General features: G+C 38.5%; 1 protein-coding gene across 3 annotated transcripts in view; it reads left to right on the plus strand.

Moving 5' to 3' along the window:
• Positions 1 to 12,942, plus strand: part of Mmp2 (Matrix metalloproteinase 2) — an 88,299-nt gene that overhangs the window by 17,042 nt on the left and 58,315 nt on the right. For all 3 annotated transcript variants that reach the window (XM_070284761.1, XM_070284760.1, XM_017171925.3), the window contains 2 exons: positions 6,009 to 6,110; positions 6,221 to 6,420. In XM_070284761.1, the coding sequence (XP_070140862.1) occupies positions 6,021 to 6,110; positions 6,221 to 6,420 (290 nt within the window). In that variant the 5' untranslated portion in view covers positions 6,009 to 6,020. The remainder of the gene's footprint in view (positions 1 to 6,008; positions 6,111 to 6,220; positions 6,421 to 12,942) is intronic.

Genomic DNA, 12,942 nt, shown 5'->3' on the forward strand with positions numbered 1-12,942 from the left:
AACATTTAATTTGATTTATTTTTAATTACTAAATGTTTTCCAATTTTCTTACTGTGTACTGGTGACGATGGAGCCAACAAAGCAAGTTTTAATAATATAGTATCCAACAGTGCTGCCTTTTTAAACTAATTTTCAAATAGAGGTCGATAAAAGAGTTTGTTTTTATATATAAAATATAAATATTATAAAATATATAAATTAAAAAAAAATAGTACAGTTTTATTTTTTAAGAAATGCGGGTTTTTTCGCCTGAAAATAATTTTCTGTTTTGATAAATCAATTAGTTAATTAGTTTTTTAATTTATTTGCTCACAGAAATATCTTAAAAATACTTTAATTTGGAATTTGTAGAAATCCTCTTAAGAAATTAAGACTTTGATTTGTCCCATTTTTGAAATAGTTTTAGTGTCAACACTGATGCCCAGCGATATCTTTCCCTGTCCGCTCTTTACTTTGGCTTCCTTGCTTTTCTTATCCCACATTAATCAATGTTGATTTCAATTAATTTAACCATCTCTTCACTTTGTCCAGGCCCTTTGAAGGAGTGTGTGTGTGTGTGTGTGTGTGGGTATACGTGTGTTTTTTATTAAATGTTTCCAATGGTGGGCGTGCCCATCACTCTGATCCGTTAGTTGCCACATCCTTTTTATTAAAATTCGCAGTCTATAAATTGCCAAGGAGCTGCACTTGGACGGACGAACGGACGTGGACGTGGACGTGGGCGTGGGCGTGGAACTGGAAGTGGAAAGGGTCGTCGTGATGACTCGCGCACATGTTTCAAAAGATATGTGTGTATATCCAAGACTTTTATGAGACAGCAACAGGAAATGCATGGCAATGGTCTGGGCTGGGCCCCTCCTAAAGTGGGAACGTGTGTTTCTTTAAATGGAGCAGGTCGTCTGAAGAATGTGCCAGTCCGAAATGGAAATGATGAAGAATGAAGCAGGAGAATAAGAATGGCAAAAGAAAGATATTTTAATATGCATTCCTAAATACTAAAATTTAAATTAAGAGAAAGGTAATAAAAGGAATGTTTAGTATATAAATATTTAATTTAAATCCTTAAAAACACACATAATTACTAAAAACTGTACCCTAAACCCTCTTCAAACATTAGAAACCCAATAAAGCCATTAATATGATTGATTTCAAATCCATTTTACACACTCACTCGCAGTAAATTTGTTTGTGGCAAGGACCTGTTGTTCTACGGACACATTTGACTCCATATCCTGGCAATTTGGCCCCGATTTCATGCTCTTTGTGGTTGCTCCTTTTCCAGCTTCTGCTACTCCTCCTATATATAGGTTTTTCCTCTTTTTTTTGTAATTCGTGCACAGTTCACAGAATTTTGTGGAGAGGCTGGTTGGTGTCCTTCTTTGGCAGGCGGCACACTGTAAGGACCCTGAGTGCATATGTTTTAAGGATGGATGCGCTCGTTTGTTGCAGTTGCCTGTCATTTTTATAGGTTTGTTTGCCTGCCGAACCGACGACATTTGTAGGTGCTTTTATTAGCCACTGTGTCGCATGTGGAACGGAGAGTTATGGCCAGCATGTGAGCCATTATGATTTGTTTTTGCGGTTCTCAATGCTGCAAAAAAAAAAGGAAAATCAAAGTATTGGAATTGCAAATAGAGAAAGTTTTTAAGGAAAATAGGAATATTTTCTTGCTAAAGTTTTATTATAATTTATATTTATTTCCCTTGATTAAAGCTCATTCTCTTTGGCTTCGAAATTAATTAAATTAGGCGCCCCGATAAGCTCATATCATTTATTTTATTTGTGCTCGACCCCTACCCGCTCTCGTATAATTATAATCCAATAAAATAATAAACATATCGCCTCGTTCATCGTTCAATTTACTTTCACACTTTCACCAGCAGCTAGAAGTTTTCCTTGTGTCACGCCAACTTAACTAAATTAAGCCCCACCACAAGCTTTGTAGAGGGGGATCGTTTCTAACCCCCCGCTGCCTTTCGCACTTTTCTCAATTGTTTTTCGTTATTGCTTTCCGTTATTATATTTTGATAACATGATTTTGTTTACACGACAAATACTCACGTAGCAATGTTTTACTGTTATTGTTTCTGATACGAAACTCTCACCTCTTTACCCGGCTCCACCTTCGTCGTTTTCCGTTTTCCACTCGACTGGAGCTTTTCTATTAGTCAGAATCATGGCTTGGCCACGTACGTAGACCCCTTCCCTGCCCCTTACTTTTTTTCCCGATTTTCAAACACGTACCTGGGGCCACAAATTTTCCCATTAAAAACGCAAAAGGCCGATGCATAAATGATTGATACCAAGTTGATATTTTACTATCAGTGGAAGGGGGTTAAAGGGGGTTCAAAGGTGAGCACTTCCGTCCCTCGACCCAGAATTGAGCAATTCATTCACATATACCCATCCATATCCATCCATTCATAACCACGAATTATAGTTTATTGTCGTCGTAAAACGCTCGCATCGGGCTTAGCCAGTGGCCATTTGGCACACCTTTTGGCTGAGAACTACTTATTTAGAGTTCGCAAAAGCCTTCGATTAGCCAAATTGACTAGTTGCGTTCGAGCGAAAGGAACTCAGTCATTATCCAGCCATTCGGATGGCTCCTCGATGGATAAGTCTTCCATTCATTAAGAAACTTGAGGCGTCTGTTGTCGTCTCCGACGGCCAGACGTTCGGTTTCCGCTGTGTGCCACATTATTCTTCTCCCCACCCACAGACTTAATAGGAGGGATTGCCTATAATAAACAGGAAAATATGTCATATGAATAAGAAAATATTTAAATAAATTTTTAATAAATATGCAATTAAAAAATTTTTTTTTATATTTAGGAAGTACCTATTAATTTTTAGGGATTTTTGTACTTGTAGTTAATTTATTAATTATTTATTTTCTATAAATCGTGACTCGTTTATATGCCGGATAATAAATACTTTGTTTGTTTTTAAGACAAGTACACTAGGTTGTTTAAACAATCTGTTTAGTTTACAAAACTGATTCCCTGTATCACTGAATTCCGACTTGAGAATTCTAGTGTGAAATTTTGAATATATATACTAAATATTTTATATTTTTTAAAGAATTTAAATATAGAATCTCTTCCCTGTACTTCAATTTTGTCCATACGTTTCAACATACAATCTGTTTCGGTTCAAAAACGAAGCTCAGACATTTTCCCTGTGTCACTGAATTCCGACTTGAGAATTTTAGTGCATTTTTCGCAACAATTTGGAAAGGAATACATTGAAAAACTCATAAGAAGACGTTGCATTTTCGACAATGATAATTTATGAAGATACTTAGAGTATAAAACTTAAATATATTGAAATTTAGAATATATATTTTTTATATTTTATATTTTTAAAGACGCATCTCGTATATAGATGCTTCCCTGTACTTTGATTTTGTCCATACGTTTCAACATACATATATTAATTGATATTGTTTTCGTGTAGCTTAAGGGGTACCAGAGACCCCACATAGTAGCTGTGGAGAAACGTTATGTGAATTTCAATTTGCTGGTGTGGGCTTTCTTACGTTACTTGGCGTTACGTAGTTGTAGCTGCTGCTGACGCGTTACCAGCAACGTGACAATGCATGAAAGAAGGAATGGCTAAGCCAACTTTTTATTTTTATTTTTATTTTTTTTTGTGACGCACATTTAAGCGGAATCCGTGGGGTCCTGGGGGTCAGAAGGACATTGTCGTTTTCAATGCACCTGCCCCGGATCCACATCCCCATCCGCATCCGTATCCGCATCCTGTGCTGCATCCTTTATGGCACACCCAGTGCACTTGCTGCGCTGCGGAAGTTAGGTATAAAAAAAAGGGAAAATAAAGAAAAAATAATAAATAAAATGGCAGAAGCATACAAAATGCTGCCGCAGGCCATTCTCCTGTTGTTATTCCAAGTCCAAGGAACAACAAGGGCGGATCGCATTGATAAGCTTCCGTTTAAGCCACGACATGTGGTTACTTTAGTGTTACTTTTGTGGTCGTTTAAAAGCTGCTCCTTCTGCTGAATTTCAAATGGAAATGGAAAGGAATCTCTCTCAGCTTTTATTCAGCAATCAAGCTCCAAAGTACGCTTCAGCTTTTATTGGGTTTCCGAAGGGAAAATAATTAAAAGACTCGATGGCTGTTGTTTGATTGTGAAATAAAAAACAAATGTAGAAAATTGGAAGTCGTAAAAAACTGTACCTCAAAGAACTTTCGTCTGCCATAAGTTCAAGTAACGTTCCGAAGCCAAATCAGATTCCGGATTGTGTGCATTTATATGCACCGCACACAGCTACTTTTCAGCACCTAAACGCCAAGTAGATAGGCCATTCATCATTCGGAATAAATCCCAACTAATCGCCACACATCACGTTCCCCATAAGAATGCCAATGGCCTCTATCGCAACTTTTGGCTAACGATTCTTTTCATGAAATTTGCAAATCGTTTGCCCATTCAAAAGTTTGTATTTTCGTTGTTGTTTTTTTTATCGTATTTAAGGCGAAAAATCGAAAAGTTGTCGATTTTGTAAGGGGAAAAGAAGGGCTAGGAAAAACTGTTGGTGGTGCGAGTGTGACAATTTTCCCGTGTGTGTGTGTGGGGAAAATGAAAGAGAAAATTTAATTTGCAGGTCACGTAATGTGCTGGTGTGTGTGTCAAGTTTGTCAAGTGTGTGGATGTGTGTTAGTTAATAAATATGCGCGCACGCGATGTAAAAATATGTAAATCCAGAGCCAACATACACATATGGCCAGTGCGAATCGAATGGAGAATCGAATCGAGTTTCGGGCTCTATTTGCCTTCTGTTTTCGCACTTTACCGTTAAGAGACCGCTGTTGTTTCGGCTGTGACCCAATATATATACATACTTAACGCTATGCTTGTACATAATTCCCTAGGGAATATCAGGCCAATCAATAGGGAATAGGAAGAAATTATATAAAGTAGATATGGTACTTCAAAGGATGAGATATTTCATAAAGAGAAGGAGGTCAGGATGACAGGTTTTTAATAACGAAAATTACATAAATATGGTAAGGGCACCCAAAAGTAGGCTATACATTTTGCATTTTTAATTTTTTTTTTTTCTTAAAAAATGTTTATTATGACTAGTGTACTCTTTCTTTACTTTTTGGTAACTTATAATAATATAATATAAAATAAGTTTTTAAAGTTTATAATGTAAGCTAGAAGGTATTAGTAAAATTTTATAGCATACTTTTAGACAGCATTTCTATTGATTTTAAGACAGATAAATACGTTTTTGTGCTATTAACTGAATTTATATTAGTTAAAATTAAATTATTATAGTTTTAAGAGCTTACTTTAACTTTACATAATTTATTTACTCGTAGAAATGAGGTAGTTCTAAGAATATTCTATTTCAATCATAAAGATTGCTTAATATTTCTTCAAAATAAATATATTAAGCCTTTCTAAGTTATGTTAAACAAGCAACAAATGTATATTTTTAAAGGTTCTCAGTTTTCTAGTGCCATCTTTAAGCATCTAAGTAGACCTAAAAAGCAGGCCCTATGATTTTGGCCAAACGATAAGGGGAATGGCTTACAGGCCCTGCCAAGCTTTCGCTCGTCCTGTGCTCCTTCCTTCCTTCAAGCATTTCTCCATCAACGTTTCCTTGCACTTTTTTCGTTGGCATACTTTTTGGGTTATTAATGTTAAAGTTTTTGTTGCTGTTTATGCTTTTGCCGTCCTATCTGGCGTTGCTTTTATCATTAACTTTATGCAAAAAGTTTCGGTGTTGCTCTTTTTTTTGAGTGAGTTTATTTTTTGTTGTTGTTTTTTTTTTTTGTGTTGAGAATGCTTTGCTGATGGGAGGCAGGCAGCATCATTTGCAAACGACAAATAGTTTGGCTCACCAAACTGGCCATATGGCAGGCAGGTCCATTGTGGCCATAGTGCCGTTGTTATTGCCTTTGCTGCTGCGATACTCGTACCTTTGGCACACTTCCCTAATGCATCCATCCATCCCCGTCTCTTCTTGCAGTTCAATTACCTCATGCAGTTTGATTATCTGCCCAAGTCCGACCTGGAAACGGGTGCCCTGCGCACCGAGGAGCAGCTGATAGATGCAATCCGTAGTCTCCAGGTAAGAGCAGCCATTCTTGGCTGCCGGCTGCCGGCTACCGGCTAGCGCCATTATTATGCACAATTTCACAACTAACATTACCGTCGTCTCTGTCCTCCCCCTCTCTGCAGTCTTTTGGCAACATTCCAGTTACCGGCAAAATCGACTCGGCAACGGCCCGGCTAATACAGCAACCGCGCTGCGGTGTGGGCGACAAGAAGTACGCGTATAATTTCTCACCGGATAATCTAGATCACGACGTGGTCTATACCAGGGTGCGGCGTTACGTTCTCCAGGGACCCAAGTGGAGCAAAACGGATCTAACATGGAGGTGAGTCTAGGTTTATAGATCTAAGATGGGTTTGGGAAGGTGTATATCATATATATACATGAATAATTTGCAAAACATAAGTAGATTGTCATAAAGATCATCCTCCTCTCCTGGGACTAAAAAGAAATGATTAGATTCTGTAAAATTCTCTTATTAAAAAATCTTTACTTTAATTTAAACTCTGATTTCAAGTTTTGTTTTAAATCTGTTCCCTGTACTAAAAGTGTATTGCCTCTGAATTTTTCCAATTAAATCGCGGATGCTTCAGCTCTCTTTTGCCTTCGCCCTTGGAGAACTCGAACTCGAACCCGCACCCGCATCCGAACCCGAACACTTACTCCCCCCATGCTGCTTTGCATTCCCCTTGCCCCCCGTGTGGATGTTCATTTCAATTAAACTGCATGCAGTTCATTAATTTTGCAGCGTTCATTTAGATGCGAATTTATAATTTTACAAGGAGTAGCAGCAATGTGGCTCCCCTTTTTTGTTGGATCTCTCTCCCTGTTGGATCCTGCGATCCCTCCCTCCTGTGTCCTGTGCATACGCGCTGTCAATTAATTCAAAACTCAAACGTTGCGTAGCTTGTTAATTTTTATTACGGCCATTGCACTTGCCCCCAGAATGGGATTGCATAATTTTGATGCCCGAGTGCTTGTTTTTATGTAAAACAATTCAGTGCTTTTCCAGGGCCTCAGTTTGAAGTTACTAGTTGTTGTGGCTCCCAGTTGCTGGCCAAGATGTTAATGGCCGCTGACCTCCTGGGCAGCAAAAAGTTATTCCTTAAAGCGCGGGGTGGCTCTGACGACTACCGGTGGTGGCTTTCATTAAACACTTTGCGCCAAATTGAATTTTATGATGAGCCGAAACGAAGACGCTACCAACTCACTCTCTCACTTCCGCCCTGATTGCAGCTGTCAGTTTTTAGTGTTGTATTTGATTTTTAATGTGCGCAGCTGCATAATTGCGCTTGAAATATTAAACGGGCAGTTGGCGAACTCTCATCTCATCGCCTTCGCTGATTAAGAAGCAGCTCTATCTCATTATGGAATCTTGCAATTAAATTTGCATGGCTTCGAGCGTGGCAACTGCTGCTGCTGTTGCATACTTTCAGGCGGCCCTGGGAAAGTGGAAAGCTTCCCAGGCACATTGCACATACGCCGTGTGGCACTTAAAGTTCAGCTCAGAGTCACCAGAAAGCAGCTCGCAGCTTTTAGCTCACAGCTCACACAGCTCGGTTCATCGGGGTTCATGCAGCGATAGCTATTTAATTATTTCTTGTGTCGTCTACCCTTAATTGGCCATTAAGTGGCAGGCAACCAAAAAGGGAGGGGAAAACGAACGCAGGACAATATTGCGACTAAATTAAAGCATTACGCAGGATCCAGGATCACAGCGGTGGCAGTTTGCCTCAAATTGACTTTACATGAAATATATATGTATATACTTGGGCCCAGGACGATGGGATATCAATATGTATTGACCTGCTTTTGGCCAAGCTGCATGTGTTCGCCTTAATTGCAGCACAAAGGCAAAATGAGGCAAGCTCCGCGGAGATGAGATGGAAATGGTTTTTTCTGTGTGTGTGTGTGTTCCGAAGTGTTTTTCCATTTCCGCTCAGCATGGTAAGGCACGGAAGTCGTTCTTAGCAGTTTTGTACTCATTTTGTTTTCACCGCATTTTCACGAGAGAAACACACAATGACAACATCCTGCCACAAAGTAGTCGCCATCGCAGAATTTCTTGAGATATTAACTGGTGGAATTGCTCCTTGGTTACACGGAAAGACATAAATAGAAGAAATTTTAGAGCTTCTGGGAGAAATAATTTAATATTTGATAATGTTACATCATAAGTTAAACAAAGATTGAAAGAATCTAGTGGAAATAGCCTTAAGAAATATGTAAAAAGTATCAGGAACAACTTTATCTTTTTCAGTTGTCTTGATTTAATCGATATTGTGTCTCAATCTTTGTGTTTTGACAGAAGATAAGTGCATTAAAGCTATGTATATTTATTCCAATTAAAAATGCTCATTAGTATCTTTTCAAGACTCGATTTATATAGCTAAAATCAAGAAAATGCACTTAAATTTCCTTTAGATTAACCCCATAATCCTAATATCTTTGCTTTATTTATTCTCAAACTAAAATCCCTATAATTTTCTGTGTAAACTCAAAATCAAGTGACAGCAGCAGCTTCAGCGGAAGTGACCAAAAACTTGCACTTTGCGCAATTGTTTTAAACTAAATTGGCAATTGTTGTGCAGCTGAGGAAACCAAAAACGACGGGGGAGAATCTTTGTTTGGCAAGGGCAATAGTCGTCGTAATGTGGCATTTACTTGGCTACAAGTAAAGTTTCCCCAGTTTCGGCTCCTTTGTAATGTCCCTTTTCCTTCAAATTAAATCTTTCTTAATTAATGCAGTTTTGTGTGACTCCTAAAAGGGTTGTTGCTGGGCTTTTTTCCCCTCTTAGCCTTTTTCATTTTCCATTTCCCGCTTAATGCATCGGCAAACAATTGTGTCAATAAAAGGACCTTCACACCTGTTGCTCTGTCGCTCTCCGCACTTACCTTTTGTTCTAGCTTAAATTGTTCCTCACTTCTTGATTTTTTCTAGTCTGGCTCTGGGAAATTGTTAAAAAATTCTTGAAATATTGCGAAAGGTAAAAGTTTGCCAAGGGGGGAACTGCTGCAGAGAATGCTGGCTTAATTTGCCGGCCAATTGAGTGAGTTCATTTTAGCCAGTTTAGCAGCAGTTCTCCTGCTTTCCTGGCCAACAGCTTTTTCTCTATTAGCAGCAACTTTGTAGTACTATAGTGTGGTCAAGGGCTCACCATTAATTGCCCGTTTTTGTGGCATTAATAAACCGCAGCGAATGTGCATTGCGCACTTGCCGAGCATTTGTTAGATTTTTAATAACATTAATAAAGTGCACAATGAAGTCAAAGGAGTGTGCAGATTGCGGCGTGCCGCGTACGAGTCCTTAACACGCACACATTCCGACCGGCCAAGAAGGTCTCGTCTTTCTTTGCGTTTATGCTTATTAGCGTGCATGCGAGGCATTAATACTGGGCTGCACTGAGAGAAATGTGAGGGGGGTTAGAGACGAGAGCACGTGGCGTGGCAACCTCTTAGCCGCTGCCACATAAAGAGTCGACGTGGACGTGGACGGATACTGATGCCTTGTGGCAAACGTCATAAAAACTATGCTCCGCATGTATCGGCGGGGAAAAGGACCTTGCCAAGGCGCCATCATGTTGGCCATGTTACAATGATAAAAAGTAATTTTATGACGGCCACTCTCTTACCTCTCCAACCCACAAGCCAGGGGAAAAGAAAAGAAAGAAAGGACCAGCTTGGCTGCAGCTTCACCTCGAGTTGCACTTATTGGTCTTGCTCGCAGGACATTGTGTCCTTGGTCAGCTTGCCAGTAGTGTTCCTGGTGGCAAAGCTTTTAACCAACGTTGGTCCCTAACCGGAAACACGAGCTCCACAAACTCTGGGATCAAGTTTAGATCGGTGATGAAGGGAGAGCATTTCTTTGTGTTTTAGATTTTTACTCAATTTAATCTGTGAGTTGAACTTGGATTTTGTTGGGTAAAATGTCCTTGAATATTATTTTTGTAATATATAAAATAGTAAATATAAAGCCAAGTATTTTCTATAAAGAATTATTATTATTTTCCTTATAAAGGATTTACCAATTAATTTCTGATAAATATGATTGCTTTATTTCTTCCATTTACTAGCAAAATTTTGAACCCAAAAACCAAGATTTAAATGTCGTTTGCCACAGCTGTTGCTGGCAAAAATCATTAGTGAATGCTGGCCAAATGCGGGAAGCGGAGAGGGTCTTTGGCTAAATCAATTTTGGATGGCAGCACAAACCATAACAAAATTGTGGTCAGTGGCCTGGCCAAGTTCCTGAAATGGAAGATATCGGGTTACGTTACGTCCCCCTCCCTATAATCCCCTTTATTTATAGGAGATTTTTTTTTACGATTTTTAATTTGCATAAAATAATTTGCTGATCAACGCCAGCGAACGCTTTTCCCCATCATAATTTATTCGCCAGGCGGAGTAAATCACACGCACCAGCGAAAGTGCAGGCGGGGAAGCGAGAGGCATTTAATGCCGCAAACAGAACATGGCAATAGTTTTATGCTGTTTCAGCTTCTGTTGCTGCTGCTGCTGTTGCTGCTGCTGCTGCTGCTGTTTATTTTGCAGCAGTCACTTGCAGTACTTTGTCCTTTCCATTCTCCTCTCTGCTTTCTCTCGTTGCTTTCTCCACTCCTTGATCCATTCGCAGTGCATTTTTTTTTCGGGGGGGAAGGCCAGCGGCGGCCAAGGGCTAATGGGCGTCCATTGGCCATAGTTTTCTGACTTTTCGTATGCTGTCAAGTGCTCGGCACTCGAAATTATTATCTGCCATTAATCATGGCCATAATGTTTGCCAGCTATAAAATGGAGCAAGTGCAGCCAGAACAGCAGTATGCCGGCGAAACGGACTGTACACAGTGACTGCTGGTAGTAAGCAACTAAAGGCAGACGCAGCAGACAACTTCGAGGGAAGATTGAGGAATAGGGGGTTACTAAAGGTTAATTAAATAATTAAAAAAAAATATTTATTTTAATAAATTCAAAGTGTTCTTAAAGAACTTTGCATATTCTTAAATACATTTATTAAATAATTTATTAAAAAATAAACTTTTTGAATAAACTTAGAAAATGAATATGAAATTGGTTATATAATATATTTTTTTGGAATTGGAATATCAAATAAAAAAGAAATTGAAGTGTTTATTTTTCACTTGCCTATATAAATTATCGATAATTTCGATAACGGAAAATTTGTATTAAATCTTCTTTCTTTAACCTAACCTTTTCTTTTTACAAGAATAATCTTAGAAAATTAATTTGAAATTGATTATATTATATTTTTATTGGCATGTTAATTAAAAAAGAAATTAAACGGTTTATTTTTCACTTCTCTATATAAATTATCGATAATTTCGATAAGAAAAAATTTCTATTAAATCTTCTATCCTTAACTTAACCTTTTCTTTTTGCAAGAAATAAAAATCCTAAGAGAATAATAAATAATATCTAGTTTTAATAAATTTATTTATAAAAAAGGTTAGTTAATTATATGAGAAAAATATTAACATTTTAGTAATATATAATATTTTAATAATATATATATATAAAATAGTAATTATATTTAAGAATTTATTCAAGGGCTATTTTCCAGATATATGTATATTTTTCCATCTATATTTCTTAATAAAGTTGAAATTAAATTTATTAAATTTAATTTCAACCCTTAAAACTCTTCAAACCACCCCTCCATAGGGTCAGTTATAATTTCGTGCATTGCTTTATTACTGTGACAATTATTTTAACTGCTGGAGATTTTTATTATGATATTTTTTCCATAGAATTCCATATCTGTTTTTGTTTTTTAAGTCATTTGCCACTCGTCTGCAAGCTTTTTATAGTCCACAGAATAAAAAAAAACGAAAAGGTCCCTGAGCACTGCCAGTCCGAGAAACCAGAAAGCCCCGAGTACAGTTGGGAACAAAGGCTGCTGCTTGAGGTAAAGCCAGCAAGTATTGTAAACTAAGCTTGTGCATAAATAAAATCCTCAATTTGGGTTCATATTAAAATAGACATTTTGTGCTGAGCTCAGACGGAGCTCAAGGAAAACTGTGTCAACATCTGTCTGTGTGTGTGGGCCACTGTGTGTTTGTGTCTGTGTGTGTGTCTGTGAAAGGATTGCATACTCGCATCGTGATATGCCAAATTTATGATGTGGCATATTTTCTTATGCTGGCTTGGGCCTTTGAATTTTGCATGAACTTTGATATAGGCATGTAGGCTAGGGTTTCCCCCTCCAAACACACACATAACATACTACAATGCCATACAGTATATCCTTTTGTCTTAGCGCGCACTCCTTGAGCCGGCAATCCGATACCGCACAAGGTGTAGCATTTCAAAATTTAATAACCAGCAGTGGGCTGCAGGAATTGCCGCCGCACGAATTCCTATAAGTCCCTCGCTTCCTGTTCGAGCTGCGGGCAAACCGAATTCGAGCCATCCATCCAGTGGATTGGAGAGGGTTCTTGCGGAACGGAACCCATTGGAAACCCATTTGCCAACCGCCCGCTGACACAGCCGCAACAACAGCAGCTGGACGCGGCGGAGGGCAGGAGCGGATGGACGAACGGTCCGCTTCTTTGTACGTGTCAATCCTGGGGGGCAATGACTGGTTTATGCACACAGTAAAAAATATATTTAATTAACATTTCTATTTGAATATTTTTGGTCACCTTCCCCAAAGTAGTCAGGGTTTTAAAAATAGTTCCTTTCACATTTTTTTTAATTTAAATTTTACTTTTTCTGCTTTTCTCTCAGCGTAATGGGCAGGGACTGTTAGCTGTGTTTTTCCGCTGGCTACTAGTCAGTCAGGCCGGGCCTTTGGTTTTTGTGCCACATCAGTCACTGTACCACAGAAACATCA

Source organism: Drosophila kikkawai, chromosome 2R, assembly GCF_030179895.1.
Source record: "Drosophila kikkawai strain 14028-0561.14 chromosome 2R, DkikHiC1v2, whole genome shotgun sequence".
In the NCBI taxonomy this organism is placed as follows: Eukaryota; Metazoa; Arthropoda; class Insecta; order Diptera; family Drosophilidae; genus Drosophila; species Drosophila kikkawai.